Here is a 23,017-nt window from a genome sequence, read left to right on the forward strand (position 1 = left end):
TTCCTGACGTTGATCCTGCTCACGAGATTCTCTCCACAAGGGAGCCTCGTGAGTGGAGGAGGCCAATGGGCCGACCACATCCCTTGTTGTTGCAGCAGGTCGATCAGCATCTCAAGGAGATGGGGATGGGCCAGGCATCTCCCTGGGGGATGGCCAGACGGAGGGCCCTGGGGTAACGGCAGAAAGTGGACGCAGCCACGCATCGCTCCGTCGCATGCTCCCATACCTGACCTGATTGTTAGTCGCAATTCTTAACACACATTTGTCCTGATTATACGGCTTACACTTGGGATCAATGTTAGAATTGAGTGGAGATGTTTTTCATTCTTTTTCCCACACCTTCAATGCTTTGGAGATTGTTCATCTCGATACCTTATGAGAGGTTTTGAAGCTTCAGTCACAGAACAACCAGGTCTGCAAACACCAACAACCTGTCCCTTGTCAAAGTCAGACAGGCCTCTCAATTTGGCAAATTCTATCTCGACAACTCCACAACAGAAAAAGGGCATTTATTATGTATAAAATCTCAAAAAAATTTTAAATAAGAATAAACATTATTATGTGGAATAATCGATCCACAAAAACCTCAAACATAAATCAGAAATTACATGCCATTTTTTCATGTGTTGCTTCTAATTTTCCAACTTCTGCATGTCAAAGCTTGTCTCCAAAGCCAGCCACAGACTGGGCATCTGCTGCCATGCAGTTCTTGGTAAATCTGAACCTTTCACAACCTAGAAGGCCTGTGTCTGCAGCTCAATGAAATACGTCCTGTTTTATGGGCTGACCCTGAAATTCATACCTGTCACTCCAAGTCATTGTGGAAAACAAATCTATCAACATAATTGGCATGTTCAACAAAGAAGCAGAAGGGGGACTAATCACAATATATATATATATATATATATATATATATATATATATATATATATATATATATATATATATATATATATATATATATATATAGATATATATTTTTTGTATACCTTGTCGAGGCTCGTGTAAAGCTAACACACAACGCACAGCAAGGTGGGCATGAGACAAGAGTGGCGGGAGTGGGAAGGACAAAACAGTGGGGAACAGAGACATGAGGAGATCTGTGGAAGGGAGAGGGATGGGGCGGGAACATGGGGAATACAAGATGGACATTACAGGGACTTTCAGGAAGTAAAGCAGGGAATTTGAAGGAGGTGGGCTAGGGTGGATTATCGGGGGTAGAAAAGATCAAGGATTTGGATGGGGGATGATAAGAGGTGGTGGTGAACAGCTGTTTTGAAGGCCTGGAGGGAAGAATGGGATTGAATAGAGTGAGGGAGTTTATGCCAAAGGTGGGGGAAAAAAGAGGAATGAAAGAGTGAAGGTGAGCAGTGATTCATGATTTTGGTAGTTTTACCAGAAGGGGGTTGTTGGCGGACCTTGAGCACCCTGCGGAAATGTGGTGGGGACACATCACAGAGAGAGCAGGGGGGCGAGGCTGGAGAGGAGACGGTAGAAGACAGAAAGACCACCGGCCAGCCTGCAGTGAGAGAGTGAGAGGCCCAAAGACTCAGCCTCATTGTGGGAGATGCCAATGATCCGAAATGCCTTGGTTTCCATAGCATGAAGCCAAGAAAGGTGGGAGGCAGGAGCACCAGCCCAGAGGGGATAGCAGTACTCCATCAGGCTGCGGATGAAAGCTTTGTAAGTGGTCAGGAGCTCAGGTGGGCCGAGGAAGGACTTTGCACGACGGACGATTCCCAGTCGGCGACTGGCTTTGGAGACAAGGTTTGAAATGTGGCTCCCCCAGGAAAGGTCATGGCAGATAGTGAGACCCAGAAGCTTGACAAAAAGAACTTCTTCCAGAGGATTGTTGAGAAAGTGGATGGGGGGGGGTCTAAACAGTCCTTTCGGAGAGACATAGTGAGAGTGTGAGATTTGTCTGGTTTGAAAGACATGTGCCACGTGTTGGACCAGTTTGTGATATTATCCAGATCTGCAGTGAGCGAAGAAGCTGCTGCTTGCTGGTCTGAGGGATGACCAATGGTACGGCAGAGGGTGGAGTCATCAGCAAAGAGATATAGAGGATTTTCCATAGAGTCGGAGAGATCATTGATGAAAATCAGAAAAAGAACAGGGCCCAGAACGCGCTACCTTGAGGAACTCCAGCCTGGGCAGGAAGAGGGGACGAAAGAACTCCATTTAGGGCCACACGTTGACTGCGACAGGAGAGGAAGTCTGCGAGCCATGAGTGGAGATGGCCTTGGATACGATAGGAAGAGAGTTTGGTGAGCAGGGCAGGTTGCCAAACCATGTTAAAAGCACGTGATATGTCCAGGGATACAGCTCGGATTTCCTGTCTGGCATTGAGGACCTCCATCCATTGTTGCGAGAGCAGAAGTAACATACCCAGGGTAGAGTGACGTGGTCTGAAACCAAATCGATGATCAGAAATCAAGCCATTGGAGAAGAGGAAGGATTTAATGTCTGAAGCGATGATGGATTCCATAACCTTGCTGATGATTGGGAGAAGGCTGATTGGTCTATAATTGCAGAGATGCCAACTTTTGGAAATCAGAATTAGGGAGGATTTGCAACCGACACCAAATAATGTGCGCGAAGCGCACATCTCGAGCGCGGAGCGCTTGACCCTTGCGGCGGGGTCCAGGGCCCGCCTTAGGGCCCTGGAAGCTCTGGGGTTCTAGACGCTCTCTAGTGCCCTCTGAGCCCTATTTTGGAGCATTTAACATGTTAAGAATTCCCACTTTTTGAACAAAAAAAGGGGAAAATTGTGCACTTTTTAATGTTACATGTATGTTAATATTAGTAAGTTAGGGGACAATCAAAGATTAACAAAAAGCTCAAAAGAAGCAATATTTTTCTTACCTTACTGGCTGGTACTACTGCTGCTTGCTTTTTCCATGGCAGCTTTGCTGAGTGACAGCTGTGTGGCTCTTTTAGCCCTTCTGATTATGTCTTTGCTGTATTCTCTCTGGTAGCAAGGGGTGTTATGAGCTAGTTTTTCAATTAAGAGAGCTTCGAGGGTTTTGACGCTCAAATTGGGACGAAATTCAGTATGATTCTTCCGTACAAGACTGAGTGCCCGCTCACATGATGCGTTCGAATGAGGAATGACCAAGATTCCCTTCATCACTTTGCTCAAATTAGGATACTTCTTGGCACCAGTGCAGGGATCTGTGAGCTGTGAAATCCGATGCCACTGCTCATCCACTCTCACTGTCTCAGTAGCAATTGTAGCTATGGAGGCGTCTGCCTGGTAGTGAGCGAATTCACTCTCAAGACTGTCTATGTCACTATCACCGCCACTGAACAGAAAGGGGAATTTCTTGATGAAAAACTCCACACAGTCAAACCCCACTTCTTGGTGTAGCTTAACATCCAGCACCTGAGCATGCTTGGCTAATTCATCATCTAGCGGCCAGGTTTTGAAGATGTAATTGCAGGCTTTCACATAATATGAGCGAACTGCACTGAAGAAACCTTGGATGTCTGACTCACTCAGAGTGAAGGTGGATTTCTTGAGACTCCTTTGTTCCCTTATATACAGTTTGGCATCGTTCCCAATCATGAGGTCCTCATCATTCTTCTGATGATTTCTGTCAGAGAAGGGTACATTTACCAGAGCAACCGATGACACCGATGGTTTCAAAAACCGTACGAAGATATCTTTCAGAAGACCATTCAATTCTCCGTGCAGGAGATGAATACAGGGTTCGTCTCTTTGGAGCAGAAGATTCCCCTTCTCAAAAAGCTTGTTAGCATATCGAAGGAAGAAACAATAGAGTTTTGTTTGTGGAGACAAGAACATCCTGTTGACACATTTTTCTCTAGATTCCTGCACAGTGTTTGAGGAAGATGCGCTTTTAGTTGTAGAACTCGTAATACACTTAGCCGCAGGGCGATCACACTTGCGTTTACTGCCAGCAGAAGAGGTCAGACTCGTAGTACCAGATCCAATTTTACGTTTGAGGAGAGAGCTTGAGGTAGGTGCAGCCAAGGAAGAAGACCTCTGATTCGAAGGTTTTGCTGAGCTTCTATCAAGTGATTTGGCAAAAGCAGAACTTAACTTGGGTCCTTCTTTGCCTGTAGATGGGACTATCACAGTCTTTCTCGACTCTGAAGGGATCTGCTTTGTAGATGAACGTGATGAAGGGCCGGTGATGCTACCTGCTCTCAGCATTGGTTTTGGTGCTGTCCCTGCTGTCTTCTTCGCCGCAGATACTGCAGTGGTAGTGGTGAATGCTGCTCCACTAGTGCTTGATCCTGCAGTGCCAGTACTGGCAGTAGATACAGTGCCGTCCTTCTTGCTCGTTGTTAGAGTCTTGGCTACAGTTGGTTGCATTTTTCTTCGTACTTCTTCTTTGAAGAAGAGGCGAAGTGGCTCCCACTGTTCAATCAGCCTGTCTAGGCACTGACCAAGGGACAGCCACCTTGTTGCGACATGCTTCAGAATCTTGTGTGTCGGGGCATCACAGAGTTCTTGCAGTGCTTTCACTCCTTTGACGCGTTTACTACTTTTGTCCAAGTAGTAGTAAATATCGATGAGAAAGTCATCTAATTCAATGGGTAAGGCCTGAGCCGCCTTCTTGGCCGTATTGTGCATCATATGGCAAGGGCATCCCATGATGTAGCACTCTGGATTTTGTTTGTGGATATAAGCAGCGACTCCTTTGTGCTTGCCCACCATGACAGAGGCATTATCAGCACAAAAGGAAACACAATTTCCCCACAGAATTTTCCTGTCACTGAACTCGTGATCAAGCAGTTTGAAAATGTTTTCTCCAGTGGAATCTTGTTTGCACGCAGGCAAACTTAGCAAACCTTGCTTCACAATCCCAGCGCTGTTGTCATAGTACGAAATCAGGACAGGATATAGCTGGGCCTCACCACTGTCATTGCTACCGTCTGTAGCTAGGCTAAATGGAGCTAGTCTAGCAATATCGGCAATAGATGAAGCAGTAACATTTGACAACTCACCAATTATTGCTGAAGTTTTTGTTCTTGCACATCCATACTTTGAAGCAACTTTTGAATCTGGAAACATCTTTTGAAATAGAGGTCCAGCATGATCTGAGACTGATATGGGCAAGTTATGTTCCACAATAAATCCACTAAAGAGAAGTTCCGCTCGGGTAACATCCTCTTCCTCGCTTGTCCCTTGTTTGGTGAAATAATTCAGAAGTGTACCGGTACTCGTGCTCGAAGATCTCTCCTTTGCAATGTCTGTGTGCCGTTTGCTTCCAACGTGCTTTCGAATATCATCGCGACCTCCGTGCTCAACTGAAATATCAACGCTGCATACTGTACAATACGCATGATGAATTCCTCTTTCAGACTTTCGAATACACGGGTATTGGAGACTGTATTCGGTCTTGTACTTCTGAGACCATTTATTGGTCTTCGTAAGCTTCTTTTCTGCCATTTCGTAATCAACATCGAGGGCTTGAAGCATCGGTAACTTCGAAGTCGATGTTCCACAGCTGCAGCGCGACTCGTAGAACTCTAGCGGCTGTTAAACGCCGCACGGTGGTCGCGACCGCCGGGCTGGTACGGGGCCCAGCTGCATGCAGTGAGCGTATCGCATGCATATACACTGTGCATACATACCGCATGCACTGTATTGCACACATACCGCATGCACTAAATCTCAGTGCATGATCGCATAAGCGAGATCCAGACCCAATGTTTCGCTGCTCCTCATTTGAATTTGCAATTTTTTACGTACAATTTGGTAGCAGCGAACGTTATGGAGTTACCACATGCTATACGTAGCAGACGATGCTTTTCATTCAATTCTCATACTAGTACATTCTGATTAGTGAACAGTGCAAAAATATCAAAATTTCGGGAGGATAAGGATAGTGATCGTAAGGGCGGGAGTTTGGGTGAATTTTCGGAAGCCTCCCGATGAAATCGGGAGGGTTGGCATCTGTGTAATTGCAGGGATCTGTTTTTGCACCTTTTTATGCAGGGCAGTGATGTTTGCTAATTTCCAAGCAGATGGCAGATGACCTTGAGCAAATGAGAAGGTGAATCGAATAGAGAGAGGGTGAGCAAGAACAGAAGAGCAGGTTTTTAGGACACGTGGGCTGATGCCGTCTGGACCGGTTGCAGAATCTGAGTCGAGGTTTGACAGCAAGCTCACCACCTTGTCAGGAGAAAAGGATACAGACTCCAGGGACAGTTGGGTGCGACTGGGTAAGGTGGGTAGAGAAAGCAATGGGTTTTGGACAAAAGATTTAGCTGCAAACACCGAGTTTAGGCATTCAGCCTTTCCACATGCGGTATCAGTAGTGCGGCCATTTGAGGTAAGGGAGGGGATGGAGGTGGAACATACACCAGAAACAGATTTGATTTGATGCCACCAGGATTTGAGGAGGGAGAGAGGTTTGAAAGTTCAGAATTGAGCTTAGAAAGATGTTGTTTTCTGGCTCTCCTGATATGAGGGTAGATACACACTTGTTTCGAGCTTTATGGAAGGAACTGAGATTACCATCAGTTGGGTTTGCTTTCCATGACGCAAAGGCAAGTTGTCTCAGGACAACTGCCTCACCACAAGCTTCAGTGAACCAAGGGCAGGAGAAAGGGTAGGACAACTGAAGATGAGAGGGGATAAATCTGTGCATGAGGGAGTGCAAGTTTCTTTGAAAGAATTCCCAGGATGAGTTGATGGTCGAGAAAGTAGCAATAGGAGACCAGTCTATAAGTTTGATGGCTGCTTGGAGACCCTGCCAGTCGGCTTGAGTGAAATGCCAGACTCGAGAGTGGTGAGGTGGTTCTCTGATAATAGCCAGAGAGATGTCCACTTTGACAAGGACGTGGTCAGAAGAACCGATTGGAGCGGTGGAAGAGCAGCAGATATTGTCAGGGAAATTTGTCAAAATTAGATCCAGAAGAGATGGAATACCATTGGTTGAGATCCTGGTCGGGAAGTTGACCGATTGAGTCAGTCCCAATGAGTCACAGAAAGCTTTTGCTGAGGAACCATGACAGGTGAGAGAGGTACCTACACCTCCCCATCTGGCATGATGACAATTGAACTCGCCACATATGAGGAAGAGAGAGTTTGGATGAGAAGATAGAAGTTGGTCCATGTTTTTGGATAGTGAGGTGTAGATGGAGTCATCACTGTTTGGTGGATGCTACAGTACACATATAAACATGAGGTGGGAGTGGAGGGGAAGCCGTAGCCAGAGGTATCCCTGGGGGTGTGGGGGAGTGAGGGCAGTGCATGGAGAGTGAGGAATAGAGTCGTTGATGAAGAGAGTAACTCCTCCACCAGGACGAGGCTCAGGTCTGTCATTCTGGAGGAGGAAGTATCCAGGGAGAGATACTTGGGAGTCAGAGACGTCTTGGGAGAGGAAAGTTTCTGTCAGGCAGATTATGTCTGGTTTGTCAGTGGCAACCTGTATGGGAAGATCTGAAAGGTTTGAGTGAAGGCCCTGGATATTTGAGGTCCACACTGTTAATGAAGAGGGAGGGGAGGGGGAGGGTAGGACAAGGGACGAGGGGGGGAGGGAAGGAGGGTTGTTGAAAGAGTGTGGGGGATTGCAGAATAGCGAGGGGAGGGGCCGGATGAGGAGGAGAAAAGGCTCTGTGGTGCTGAGGGAGAGGGGGGACAGGAGGGGGGGAAGAAGGCAGTTGAGGATTTGAGGAGGTGGAGTTAAGAGATGGAGGTGAGAGGGCAGTGGAAGGAGGCAGCTTTGTGGATGAGAGGTGGAGGGCAACTTTGAGAAGGATGAGTGAGGGGGGGGGTGAATGGTGGGAGAAAGGTGAGGGGGGAGTTTTTGAGAGAGGTGAGAGGGAGGCTTGGAGGGAGAAAAGTGTGGTAGTTGCTTTGAGAGGGAGGAGTGAGAGGGGTGATTTAGCACTGAAATTGGAAACTAGAACGGGCACTCGTAGAGCGCATACCTTCGCCGCAGCCACTAGTTACCTTTGTATTAAGTTGTCCACAACGCATCTCAATACAAATATGCATTTCGTGACCCCCATGACCTTTGACCCACAACCGCTACCTAGGGTGACAATAGTACTATACCTTGTGTCATTTCAGAAGATGGGGAATTGAACACTGAACAATTTGGAGTTAATTTGATGTAAATCGGAAACATATTAACTGTTTTCATCATGAAAAAATGATGTTGACCTTTTTGTGACCTTGACTTTTGATCCGATCGCTCCCAAAATCTAATGGATTTGTCCTTTCATGATGCCAAACAAATCCAAAACAATTAAAGCCTCTCTGCGTTTTTTTTTTTTTGCGTTAAGTTGTCCACAACGCTTTCTGATATAAATGTGAATTTGTGTGACCCCCTTGACCTTTGACCCCCAACCGCTGCCTTGGGTGACAAAAGTACTATACCATGTGTCATATTAGAGGATGGGGAATTTAATTTTGAACATTTTGGAGTTAATTTACTGTAAATCAAAACAAAATTGACAATTTAATCGCGAAAAAACTATTTTGACCTTTTTGTGACCTTGACCTTAACCTTTGATCCGATCGCTCCCAAAATCTAATTGATTTGTCCTCTCGTGATGCCAAACACATCCACAAAATTTCATGACAATCTGTGAAGTGGTTTTTGTGTAATGTTGTCCACAACGCTTCCCAATCAAAAACTCCATTTTCATGACCCCCTTGACCTTTGACTTCCACAGACTAACTAGTGTTGCAAACACTATACCATACGCTATATCAGTAGATCGGGATTTCAATACTGAACATGTTGGACTTAATTTGATGTAAATCGGAACAAAATTGACACTTTAATTGCAAAAAAACTATTTTGACCTTTTTGTGACCTTGACCTTGACCTTTGATCCGATCGCTCCCAAAAGCTTCGCCTGGCGTCCTTGAGTAACTGCACATCATCTCTGAAAATTTCATGCAAATCGGTCCCGCAGTTTTTGCGCAATGTTGTCCGCACACATATTTACAAAAATAAATACACAGGGGTCAATACAATACCTTCGTCAAACGAAGTTTGCGAAGGTAAAAAGAATGGTTGATGGAAAACGAACATTCATAGCAAACTGAGTTTTTTTTTTTTTAAGTTTTAGGTTAGAGATGCGATTAAACACGTTTCTTGATGGATGCAATAAAGACGAATTCAGAGAATGGAGAGAAGAAACGCTGGAACAGTTGGATTTTTTAGGCAAGGCATGAAGGAGAGGTCGAATTGAGAGCAGTGTGTTGAAATAGTAGAATAGTCGTGCATTATGATACAGTAAAGAGTACCACATGTGTGAAAGATGAAGATGACGCTTTATAAGAGATGGTTTTTATTATTATTATTGTTTGACAAAGTTTTCATCAGATTCGGTCATGGAAGTGTTGTCGAAAAAATCGTGAGGTGAATCGTGAAATTGGATCGATAAACGCAGGGGGTGTAAACAGATCACATGGTTATGGGAGAAGCATTTGGCTCTGGGAGGTGTATCGTAATGAAATTATTTATTTTAAATAAGGATCGCGTAACATTTGGAAAAAGGAAGGTTGAAGTAAAATCGTGGAAGTGTGGTGAGTTTGGACGGTAAACGCAGTGTGAAGCTGCTGGGTCGATGAAAAGTACCAGGAAGAGAGAGAGAGACATGTGGTTACAGGATGTGTTGAGATCGAAAGGATATAAGGAAGATTATTATTTTTTGATTTATTTTTGAAGAACAGGTAAGATTCGGGAATGGAAGGTTGTCGATTCGAAGAAATCGTTAAGGTAATGGCGAGAGAGGGTCAGTTCAGGAGAATAAGGATGGTGTGCCGGCAGGAGGAAGAAGAAGAGTATGAAGAAGAAGAAGAAGAAGAAGAAGAAGAAGAAGAAGAAGAAGAAAAATAGAGACTTGTGAGTGTGCATGGAGAAAGGTAGTTGTTTTTTTTTGGATTCAAGACAAAAAAATAGTGTTTAGTTGGGAGGGATGGGGGATGTTGGGAAAGTGGGGAAGATATAAATTGAAGGTAATGGGGAGAAAATACAAACAAACATGATCGTACACCGAGGGGGACGATGCGTATGCCTCAAGCACTTGGTAAAGCCGCTGTCACACCTTGACGATTTAGCCAGCGTATGCCGATTTATGAAAAATTTGTCTAAAACGCTGGCACACGTCGAATACGTTATGGGTACGTTTTGTATAGGTTAAGAGCATGCTGAATAACACTGCCATACATCGTAGTACGCTGGCTTTAAACGTTGTACTTTTGGGTTGTCCTCAAATTTTTGCATGTTTGAAATTTTACGACGTATGCCGGCGTATGACTCACACGTTCCACTACGCTGGCCATAAGTTGTAGGCACATTATGCGATTGTTGACACAAGTCGCACACGTTACTTGTAAGTTACTCATAAGTTGAAACACGTCGAGGTAATGTTTAGCGTACCCGACACTTATTTCAAACCAATGAGTAATGTTTTGTAAACACGTTACTTGAAAGTTCCTCATACATCGAACCACGTCAAAGTAATGTTTAGGGTACCCGTGACTTATTTATAACCTATGAGTAACGTGCTTGGGAATTATTTGTAAAGCATGTCCTACGCACAAATACGTATGTAGACTTATTTGACGTCTTCAGGACGACCACAGAACTTACTGAACGCGTTTCTAACTTACAGATACCGTATAATGGCGTATTGGCAGCGATTAGAGGAATTGGTATATAAAAAGGGGCTTCGCAGGAGGAACCCGTCTTTTTTTTAGACTTCGTGGTGAGTTCATGTCCATGTCATTCCGAGAGATGGAGGATACAGCAAGGCTGAGACGACAATACCTACCTGTCCTCCAACATCAACATGACCTCATCGAGTTGACACTGCACCAGTTGCGTGCCAATAGAGCCGGGAGAAGAAGATGTGAAAGGAGGAGAAGGAACTGGGTCAGACCATGGATCAGGAGGAGAAGGAACTGGGTCAGACCATGGATCAGGAGGCGACGCCATTACGGCATATATGACCAGCTCATGGTGGAACTCCGGAACGAGGACCATGCATCCTTCATCGACTTCCTGCAAATGCCCCCAGCGATGTTCGACGAGCTGCTAGCCAGAGTGGGTCCAAGGATAACCAAGCAGTACACCTTCTACAGGGATCCGATTGAGCATGGCATGAGGCTGGCACTGAGCCTGCTGCTGTTGGTGCCATGACTGCAGTGCTGTGGAAGCAATTTAAACTCGTTCAATGAAAACTATTTCAATTGCCGAGCACCAGCGTCCAAAAACAATAGGCGAGTGACAACCATTTATTTAAATCGTTCAGTGTAAATCATTTCAATAGTCGAGTGGAAGCGATTTAACTCGTTCAATGAAAACGATTTCAATTGCCGAGCACCAGCGTCAAAAAACAATAGGCGAGTGACAGGCATTTATTAAAAGTGAAGTTGCAGCCTATGAATAGAAAACCTCACGTAATCGTCGACGATACGCTGCCACGCTATGCATACGTTACACTATCGTTGGGCATAGGTTGTGGACGCCGAAAACACGCTAATCAATCGTTGGTATAACTTATCTATAAGTTATCGAAGAGTTCTGTGTTCATTACTAGTACATTATGCATTTGTCAAAGTCGTTTTGAATGCTTTAAAAACTGAAACAAAAAAAAATAGTTCATCGTGGGAATGAGAAAAAAAAATTAGCCGAAAAGAACATCGAACAATGGTGCAAAGTAGTCTTCTATTCATGGACGCAACGAGGATCCATCATCACCCACACCCTCCCCATCACGCTCACCTACTACGACTGACATGGACCTACTACTGACACGCTCACCTAATACTACTACTACTGATACGACTGACATTGACATCTACTCAACATGGAGGCTGGAACACTGACGGGTTCCTCGTGTGAAGCCCATTTGTATATACCAATTCCCCTAAACGTTGCCAAATCGCCATTATACGGTAGATGTAAGTTAGAAACACGTTCAATAAGTTCTGTGGTCATCCGGAAGCCGTCAATCAAATTCGTCTACATACGACAATGTGCGTTTGAGATACGTTACACATAGGTTCAAAGCACGTTACTCATAGGTTAAAAATTAAGTTTCGGGTATGCTAAACATTACCTCGACGTGTTTCGACTTATGAGTAACTTACTAGTAACGTGTGTCCGACGTGTGACAACTATCGCGGAGCGTGCCGAGAACTTATGCCAGCATATGCGGAACTTGTGAGCCATACGTTGAGTACGTCGTAAATTTTTCAGCATGCTTGAAATTTCACGACGTACTAGACGTACCACGGAATATGACAGCGTACTTCATTGTTTTTCAGCGTGCTCCGAACGTATACACAACTTACCCATACCGTATTCGACGTGTGCCAGCGTTTTAGACACATTTTTCATCGGTCGGCATACGCTGGCTAAATCGTCAAGGTGTGACTGCGATGTTGACACTTCCAATTTTCAGGCGGTTATGATTTAAATCGGCGTGCAGAAGCTTTTTAACAGAGAATGCCACGAGTTCGTTGGCGATACGTGCAGCGTGCTATGTCTAAGTTTAACTATCGTTGGGCATAGGTTGTGAACGCCGACAACAGGCTAAGCATTCGTTGGTACAAGTTATCTACAAGACAACGATACGTTCTGTGCCCGTTACTAATATGTTATGCATACGACCAACACGTTATGAATACGACCAAAACTTTAAAAAACCTCAAAACTTCAGCGTCCACCAACGTTTTACATACATTTTTATACGTTGCCATTGCTGGCTAAAATGTCAAGGTGTGACAGCGCCTTAATATAAGGTCAACAAAAACGCACAAAATAGCATGATTTTTGAAACAAAACCTAACTAGCACACAGTAACATGTTGGTAAGAAAATAAACAGTTAAAACGGGACAGATAACGACCGGAAACTTAACTTTGAGATCAACAGCAGAGAGCCCTGAAGGAGACCTGCCAACGCTCCAAACCCAGAACCGAAAGTGAATTTAGAGTGGACATTGGTCTCCACCAGGATTTTGCACGAAGTCTCTTCTTTCTGTGTTGGTGTTGGATGTGCTGAGTGACAACATCAGAGATGGAGACCTATGCGAGCTCCTATAAACAGATGACTTGGTCATGACAGCAGAATCAAAGGAAGAGCTACAGAGAAGTGTTGAATGGCAAGAGAGCTCAAGGATTGAGCTTTAATGCTGCAAAGACAGTCGGAAGACTGGAGCAGAGAGGGCCAAGATTTGAGATAGAAGAGGTGAAACAAGTGGATAAATTCAAATACCATGGCTCAGAGGGAGGTTGTGAAGTAGAAGTGTGGGACAGAGGGACAACAGCATGTACAAGGCGGAATGAGGTTCGTGGAGATGTTTGTGATCGAAGGATAGCGAGAAAATTTAATGTAATAATCTACAAGACCATTATTAGACTAATTACAATGTCTGGTGCAGAAACATGGGCTTTGAGAAAAAGGGAAGAGGACACAGATGAGAATGCTTCGGTGGAGTCTCAGAGTATCATGAAGGGAGCAGTTGAGGAATGATGAAATAGGAAAGAGAGCCTGAGTTGCAAGTATCAGAGAAACGATTAGAAAGACGAGGACAAGGTAGTTTGTGCAACTGATGAGGAAAAAGGATGAAGAACTAATCAAGAAAGAATGGAATGAGCCAAATAGAGAGAAAAGATAAAGATGAAGACAGATTACAGTGCAGGGATGTGGTGGGAAAAAAAAACTGAAGAGCATGTGATTGAGAGGAGATGCAGATGAGAGACGGGAATGGAGAAGGTAGATCTTAATATCCAACCCCTAACTATTGGTATTAAGGCCTAAGAAAGAAGAATGGGCCAACTGCTTTCTTATCAGAAACAGGTTTTTGGTCGACCTCTCATCAGGTCTCTCTCCTAATGCTGTCACCCACCCCCCTAATCGTACCAAAGTGACACACATTTTTTTCAGCAAGCCCCTAATTGTAAAACTTCAAAACCCCAGGCTCAAGGAGTTACCTACACAACCATGGTCCTCTTTTCTCCTGCATGTCAAACCAACTTCCTCAATATAGTCCAGGAGCTAGGTGACTTTTATTCAACATGGAAGGTGCAGATGTTTAAGGGTGCCAGTAGTGTAGAGTGGAGTTGGCAGATCCCAGAAACCCAATTCTTAAGTTGCACTAGTGGTGGGTGTGGTAGGTGGCACCACCCAAATCCAAGATGGCTGCCATCGATATAGGCTAAAACCAATATTGTCATACATCAAGTAATACTAGACCGATTCCAATGATCTTGGTATGCATTCTGATAGTTTTGGGTATGCCCAATCTAATGGAGAGGGTGTCATTATCCAAGGTCAATGTCATGAGATAAAGGTCAATATCATAGGTTTTTGGCCAATTTTATGGCTGTTTGACCTTGACCACTTGATTCAAGGTCAAATCTGATGGTATGAAATGATTCCCCAAATATGATTTCCTATTAGTGTCGAAAACATGCCTAAGCCCTCAGACCCATATTTAAAACATTACAGGGACTATTAAAAAAGGGGGGGGACCCATTCCCAGAAATGGAGGAATTCCCCCTTTAGTCCAAAAATAGTCAAATTTCCGATCTATTTTGCCCTAGATTTCTTATTTCCTCAAAAAACATTCCATTTTGTTAGTTATACATGTTCTTGGTACTGTTATGCATTATATTTATACATTATTTCATGTTGAAAGTCTTTAAAATGTTCAAAATCTAACCTTATTTGTTGTTCCCAAGTTGCTGGAACTCTGAATGACACTTGAATTTGTCAGAAATTTGTCACATGACATAAGGGGGGTGATCCCAAATCTATTTATAGCTTACTTTAATATGCCTATAACTATTTAAATACTTGTCTGAGAGCTTTGGTATGTATTGGGCACGAATAGGAAATCATGTATACATGGGGAATCATTCATGTCATCAGATTTGACCTTGAATCAATGGGTCAAGATCAAACAGGCATAAAATTGGCCAAAAACCTATGATATTGACCTTTATCTCATGGCATTGACCTTGGATGATAATGACACCCTCTCCATTAGATTTGGCATACCCAAAACTATCAGAATGCATACCAAGATCATTGGAATCGGCCTAGTATTACTTGATGTATGACAATATTGGTTTTAGCCGATATCGATGACAGCCATTTGGATTTGGGTGGCACCACCGACCACACCCACCACTGGCGCAACTTAAGAATTGGGTTTCTGGGATCTGCCAACCCAACTCTACACCACTGGCACCCTTAAACATCTGCACTTTCCATGTTGAATAAAAGTCACCAAGCTCCTGCTCCAATATGTTAAATGCTACTCCTCTCTATTCCTTGACAGCGCTCCCTCTCCCCCAATCACCTTATCTTACGCCAACCCCTTATCACTCCCCAAACTATTTGCAGGTTGCTGCATTTAGTTCCCTCTCCTTTCCTTTATCCTGTCTGTTTCTTCCTGTTGTGACCACATGTTGTCCCACTGTCAAAGTGTTGCCTTCAACCCACTGTCACATCACTAATCCATGACCCGATATTTCATACCAATCAGACCCCCTTAGAGCCCAATTGTTTTTTTTTTTAATGCCATGAACAAACTTTAGACATCATGGAGGATGAAGGTTGTGGTCAAGTTTCATCAAAATTGTGTGTGTGTGGTTTTGGAGAGAACAAACACCTATTTTGGAGGACTCAAACCCCCTTCAGATCCTCAAGACCCTGAATTTATTTTTTATGCTGTGAACAAACTTTGGTACATCACAGGTGATGAAGGTTGTGTTCAAGTTTCATTGAAATTGTGTGTGTGGTTTCAGAGAAGAGAGAAATACACCTTCGATACACCTTCGTTAGGCATCAGATATGAAGCTTATGGCCAAGTTTCATCAAAACGTGTGTGGTTCAAGCGATAATGACTGGTGTTTACGGACTGACTCACTGACTCACCTATGGGCACTTCTCAAAGAAGTCCAGGTGAGCTAAAATTGGAATTGGAAAAAAAAAAAGACAAAATGAATGGGGGAAGGCAACACCAAACAACCCTGAATAATCACTGCAGAGGGACAACATTTTTCCCCCCATAAAGCTGTTCTTCACAATAGTTGGACTCATTCATTGAACAGTAACACCTCTGCATGTAAACCTGTGTGCAAACAACACACGCGCACGACACACGCGCACGACACGACACACGCGCACGACACGACACACGCGCACGACACGACACACGCGCACGACACGACACACGCGCACGACACGACGCGCACGACACACACGCACGACACACACACACACACACACACACACACACACACACACACACACACACACACACACACACACACACACTTCAGGAGACTGTTCCTCAGAACAAACATTGATTAAACAACAATGGCTGAAAGTTATTCATCTTCACAACCTCAACTAGAGGGGGAGCACTCGGAAGAGTGCAAAACCTCCGCCGCCAATACTGCTGGGTCACTTAAATGAACCTGATATCCTATTCATTGTAGGTCAAAACGGATCAGACTCTACTGAACCACGATTGAATAAACTAAACAAGATCGACGCGCATGTACAAATGCCAAAAAAAAAAAAAAATTTTTTTTGAAAAAAGTTGCAAAATTTGTTTTTTTTCCTCCAACAAATTTTTTTGGGGGTTGGAAATCACTGAAAACATGAATAAATGCAAAAAAAAACAAAAATTCAAATATTTTTCAAAAATATTTTTGAAAAAAAGTTGCAAATTTTTTTTTTCTCTAACAATTTTTTTTTTTGGGTTGGAAATATCGTAAAACATGGAGAAATGCAAAACAAAAATTCAAATATTTTTTTCAAAATGGCCGCCATTGCGGCCATATTGGACTTTGGAACAAGTCCAAAATCTAATGGCATGATCCTTGGACCATACCTTATCCCCCCACCAAGTTTCGTCGAAATCCGTCCAGGAGTTTTTCCGTAATACTGTTCACAAACAAACAAACAAACAAACAAACAAAGAGACAGGGGTTAAAACAGTAACCTCTGTCCATCTTCGATGGCGGAGGTTAATAACTCGGAAACGAGTCACCACTCCCCCCCCTCCTCCACGCGCAACCACCCCCCTCCTCCACGCGCAACCACCCCCCATTCCTCCAGGCGCAACCACCCCCATTCCTCCACGCGCAACCACCCCCATTCCTCCACGCGCAACCACCCCCATTCCTCCACGCGCAACCACCCCCATTCCTCCACGCGCAACCACCCCCATCCCTCCACGCGCAACCACCCCCATCCCTCCACGCGCAACCACCCCCCATCCCTCCACGCGCAACCACCCCCCATCCCTCCACGCGCAACCACCCCCATCCCTCCACGCGCAACCACCCCCATCCTCCCCGCGCAACCCCGCCCCATTCCTCCCCGCGCAACCACCCCCATTCCTCCACGCGCAACCACCCCCATTCCTCCACGCGCAACCCCGCCCCATTCCTCCCCGCGCAACCCCGCCCCATTCCTCCCCGCGCAACCCCGCCCCATTCCTCCCCGCGCAACCCCGCCCCATTCCTCCCCGCGCAACCCCGCCCCATTCCTCCCCGCGCAACCCCGCCCCATTCCTCCCCGCGCAACCCCGCCCCATTCCTCCCCGCGCAACCACTCCCCTTCCTCCATGTACCACCACCCCCACTTCCTCGAGCAACAACCACCCCCTCCTCCACGCGCAACCACCCCCTCCTCCACGCGCAACCACCCCCTCCTCCACGCGCAACCACCCCCCTCCTCCACGCGCAACCACCCCCCTCCTCCACGCGCAACCACCCCCTCCTCCACGCGCAACCACCCCCATTCCTCCCCGCGCAACCCCGCCCCATTCCTCCCCGCGCAACCACCTCCCTTCCTCCACGCGCAACCACCCCCTCCTCCACGCGCAACCACCCCCCTCCTCCACGCGCAACCACCCCCCTCCTCCACGCGCAACCACCCCCCTCCTCCACGCGCAACCACCCCCCTCCTCCACGCGCAACCACCCCCCTCCTCCACGCGCAACCACCCCCTCCTCCACGCGCAACCACCCCCTCCTCCACGCGCAACCACCCCCTCCTCCACGCGCAACCACCCCCTCCTCCACGCGCAACCACCCCCTCCTCCACGCGCAACCACCCCCTCCTCCACGCGCAACCACCCCCTCCTCCACGCGCAACCACCCCCCCTCCTCCACGCGCAACCACCCCCCTCCTCCACGCGCAACCACCCCCTCCTCCACGCGCAACCACCCCCCTCCTCCACGCGCAACCACCCCCCTCCTCCACGCGCAACCACCCCCCTCCTCCACGCGCAACCACCCCCCTCCTCCACGCGCAACCACCCCCTCCTCCACGCGCAACCACCCCCCTCCTCCACGCGCAACCACCCCCTCCTCCACGCGCAACCACCCCCCTCCTCCACGCGCAACCACCCCCCCTCCTCCACGCGCAACCCTCCCCTCCTCCACGCGCAACCACCCCCTCCTCCACGCGCAACCACCCCCCTCCTCCACGCGCAACCCTCCCCCTCCTCCTCCACGCGCAACCCTCCCCTCCTCCTCCACGCGCAACCCTCCCCTCCTCCTCCACGCGCAACCCTCCCCCTCCTCCTCCACGCGCAACCCTCCCCCTCCTCCTCCACGCGCAACCCTCCCCTCCTCCTCCACGCGCAACCCTCCCCTCCTCCTCCACGCGCAACCCTCCCCCTCCTCCACGCGCAACCCTCCCTCCTCCACGCGCAAGCCTCCTCCTCCACGCGCAAGCCTCCCCTCCTCCACGCGCAAGCCTCCCCTCCTCCACGCGCAACCCTCCCCCTCCTCCACGCGCAATCCTCCCCTCCTCCACGCGCAACCACCCCCTCCTCCACGCGCAACCACCCCCTCCTCCACGCGCAACCACCCCCTCCTCCACGCGCAACCACCCCCTCCTCCACGCGCAACCACCCCCCCTCCTCCACGCGCAACCACCCCCTCCTCCACGCGCAACCACCCCCCTCCTCCACGCGCAACCACCCCCTCCTCCACGCGCAACCACCCCCCTCCTCCACGCGCAACCACCCCCTCCTCCACGCGCAACCACCCCCTCCTCCACGCGCAACCACCCCCCTCCTCCACGCGCAACCACCCCCTCCTCCACGCGCAACCACCCCCTCCTCCACGCGCAACCACCCCCTCCTCCACGCGCAACCACCCCCCTCCTCCACGCGCAACCACCCCCTCCTCCACGCGCAACCACCCCCTCCTCCACGCGCAACCACCCCCCTCCTCCACGCGCAACCACCCCCTCCTCCACGCGCAACCACCCCCCTCCTCCACGCGCAACCACCCCCCTCCTCCACGCGCAACCACCCCCTCCTCCACGCGCAACCACCCCCCTCCTCCACGCGCAACCACTCCCCTTCCTCCACACACAACCACTCCCCTTCCTCCACGCACAACCACCCCCATTCCTCCACGCACAACCACCCCCATTCCTCCACGCGCAACCCCTGCCCCCATTCCTCCACGCACGACCACTCTCCTTCCTCCACGCACAACCACCCCCCCTTCCTCCACGCACAACCACTTCCCCTTCCTCCACGCACAACCACCCCCTTCCTCCACGTACCACCACCTAACCTTCACGCCTACACATTCCCAACGGACGCCACAACTCACCAACAAACGCTCTCCATGCAGCGCTCATTCCCAATAACATCATCGTCCCACCACCACCGTCATTCACACTCTCACATCATCTCTTGTTTATCATCCCCAGGGATTTCCACGTCATCTTTCCGGCATCAATAACAAGAACGTCAACATGATGTTTAACTCCGTGAATCAAACTAACCATTAATAAACCCGTTCATAAACATTAATAAGAAACAGATGCACACCAAGGAAGAACGAACGGGGAACGAAGACCCTAAAAGGGAACAAATAGAAAGAGAACGAACGTACTTCCGTGAAACGCCTCCACACCCAGAGATTTCCCAGAATGCAACGGCTTCCTTACACGTCATAACAACAACAACAACAACAGTAACAGCGCCAGCATGCACGACGGGCCAAATGTCCTGTACAGAGCTTCAGTTTCGTTCTATTTTAAAGAATCCCGAGTACAGTTTGACGAGAACCAGTAATATTTTACAAACGTACAGCGAAGATCGCCATGGTAACCTGCGATTCACCCTTGGCCCGTGATCCATTGATGGCCAGGCCCATGTTTTGTTTGGACCACCGCGTGATCTTGACGTTCAACATTTAGTGACCGAGTGCGAATTAGTTTGATCCATAAAACTCAACATCATGAAAATCGGAGAAAAATTATTCAAGTTCATGTCGAAAAAGTGTTTTTAGTTAATTAGGTCACAATTCGAAAGAAGTAGGTCAAGGACACGAATCAAACATCAGGTGCACACCACTTAAGTGCAGGTACGCTGTTATGATGTAACAGCATCTTGGTAGGCCGAGGGGTCTTCGAGATTCCGCAATGGCAAAATTGATCGATGACAAAAAAAACAACTTGTTTTTCTTTTGTTTTCGTTTTTCCAGACCGCCATTTGACCTTGACCTTTAACCCGGAGGGGTACGATGTACTCTCAGCGTGGATGCGCCTTACTCTCGGCTATCTGGAGATGGCAATTTTGTTCAGATCGGGCATGCCCGAGTGGAGTTTGGTGAAAAATGTTAAAATGTCTATAATTGGGTCATGTCAAAATGTCGACGACCTTAAAAAAAATAGGTCAAGGTCAAAAAAAAGGTAAAAAAAAAAAAAAACGAAACTGTGGTTGAACACAGGAAAACCAAGAATTGCACAACCGAAACAACAGGTTCCTTTACATAACCATTGGTGTTTGTTTTCACTTTTGTTTTCACTAAGATTACAAAACACGAAGGAAAACGAAAACACCCTTTTACAAAGCACTCAACACAAAGCTCGACATTCATGTGAGAGTTTGTTGTTTTCTCATTGGTGGTGGTCGTATGGCAGCTTAGCTGCCGGGGTAGCTATCATTTATTGAGGCGCAACTGTGTCGCTGATGCAGTGCCCCTCTACCAGTATACACACTGAAACTGGTACTCATTTCGCCGACCTCGGAAGGATGACAGGCTGAGTCAACCCCCTGGTGTATTAATGCAGCGGCCGATTGGGTTTGAACTCAGGACCCGAGGATCCCAAGCCGCCACCCTAACCACTGAGCCAACACCAGGCTTTGTGTGTGTGTGTGTGTGTGTGTGTGTGTGTGTGTGTGTGTGTGTGTGTGTGTGTGTGTGTGTGTGTGTGTGTGTGTGTGTGTGTGTGTGTGTGTGTGTGTGTGTGAGTGATACAGAGAGATATGGAGACATCAATCACGCCAAAACTGCCTGGCCAATTGCCACTAAACTTGGCACATGGACCAAGTTCGACCTAATGGTGAATATGGGCTACTTGGTTTCATCTGTCATGGCGGGGGTTCGGGAGGTAAGGTCGACAAAAATTCTCGATGTCAATGTGTATTGTGTAGCGCCACCTGGTGGTGGTGGCAGAGGGTATTACAAGACAGGTGTGGAGATAACTTGCATTTTTGCACTGCACACGCCCCCAGAGTGAGAAGCCCCAAAGCCAACCATCACTAATCACGGGAGGGAGGGGAACGGGGGGGTGGGGGGCAGGGAGTCTGGAGGGTGTTTAAGGGGTGTGTTTGGAGTCCAGAGAGAGAGAGAAAGATGGAGAGAAAGAGAGAAAGAGATACTATTTGTCCATCTTGTGATTCATGTCAATGTCTGAATAGAGGGAAGATGCCTGCCCGTGCCCCTGTCTGAAGGATGAGGGATGTCACGCAAAGGGTGACGTCATCAGCAAATAGATCAAGGGGATTTTCCAGTCAGAGACATCATTGATGAAAATTAGGAATCGGACTGGGCCCAGAACACTGCCTTTGGGCATTCCAGCCTTGACAGGGAGAGGAGATGAAAGGATTCCGTTGAGAGCCACACGTTGACTACGAGAGTAGAAATCAGTAAGCCATGTAGGCCATGCTACACTCCCCTCTATCTTTTCATCCCGTGGCTGCTACTCGAGAACTTAACAATCGTCTGGCGATTGGTACTTTTTGGCATTCTGAACAGGATGTGCTGCTGCGGCACGTGCTTCCACACCTGACCTGAACACGACGGTCAGTGTATACATTGTGACAAAGTGGAACAAAGGGGTTGTTAGAAAGTACTGCTCTGCATATGTGCATGAACGTGCCCCCGCCATAAATGTTTTCATGCAATGTGTTGATGTCATGTTGGTATAGTGCAAGCCTGTAATTCTTACCTCTTTTTCTGATGATTTATATTTTCCATCGGAAAGGAAAGGTACTTCCAGCTTCTGGTTCAAGGGAGTGAGACTGATATTGGTGGAATTGTGGAGAAAAACGACCAAAATTCAAGATGGCAGCGCCAGTTAATTTCACAATTTCTTGATTTATCCTGAAATATGGAGTGTATTCTCCACATATGTTCGGACGAGACATCTTTCAATGTTTCAAAGTTCACTGAGAAATGTTGGGAGAAGGTGAAAGTCTGTGCGGAGCACTGGAAACGCCTAGATGGAACGGAAAAAGATGTTCCGGAGCAGCACGCTAGTGTGTACTAGGTGCGGTGGGACGCAAGAAGCACGCGGGCCGCCATCTACTCCACTTTATTGCGCGACCAGAAGCACAGTCTTACCACCCCTAGCGGGCGAGGCATGATATACGAAAACCCAATCACGTGACACAGCACACTCCTCCCCCCGTAAAATGACCCGTCACATAACGAACGGATAATCACAACATGACCATCGGAAACCCATCAACACTCATAATCCTCCAAGTACCGCGGCCGCACCCTGACCCGCCTCGGACGGGCAGCGCCACCAGACAGTCCAGGCTCAGATGCCTCCCGGCTCGGTCGAGGTGACACCCTCGCCGGACTCGCACTTTCCGCAACACCAGCTACCCCTGACTGCCCAGCCTGCTCGACGTCCCCGGGTAGGACGGCATCAGGCGAAGACCCCCTCGGCGCCGGCCCAGCCAGTCCCGGCGATACAACGTCAGGTGCCGGCGAGACTACCGATG

General features: G+C 47.6%; 1 protein-coding gene across 17 annotated transcripts in view; it reads right to left on the reverse strand.

Moving 5' to 3' along the window:
* Positions 1-19,970, reverse strand: part of LOC147011392 (baculoviral IAP repeat-containing protein 7-like) — a 51,140-nt gene extending 31,170 nt beyond the window's left edge. Inside the window, exons 1-4 of one of the 17 annotated variants that reach the window (XM_085857661.1) lie at positions 19,780-19,863; positions 16,857-16,909; positions 15,893-15,924; positions 1,006-13,044 (exon numbers count right to left, since the gene is read on the reverse strand). In XM_085857661.1, the coding sequence (XP_085713787.1) occupies positions 2,867-5,452 (2,586 nt within the window). In that variant the 5' untranslated portion in view covers positions 5,453-13,044; positions 15,893-15,924; positions 16,857-16,909; positions 19,780-19,863 and the 3' untranslated portion in view covers positions 1,006-2,866. Of the gene's footprint in view, positions 1-1,005; positions 13,045-15,892; positions 15,925-16,856; positions 16,910-19,604 lie in introns of those variants that run through there. The other 16 variants (XM_085857666.1, XM_085857665.1, XM_085857660.1 and 13 more) reach the window with 16 other exon arrangements.
* Between the last annotated feature and the right edge of the window lie 3,047 nt (positions 19,971-23,017).

This window comes from Eptatretus burgeri, chromosome 15 (assembly GCF_056783735.1).
Source record: "Eptatretus burgeri isolate ZD-2024b chromosome 15, Ebu_testis_v1, whole genome shotgun sequence".
NCBI lineage: Eukaryota > Metazoa > Chordata > Myxini > Myxiniformes > Myxinidae > Eptatretus > Eptatretus burgeri.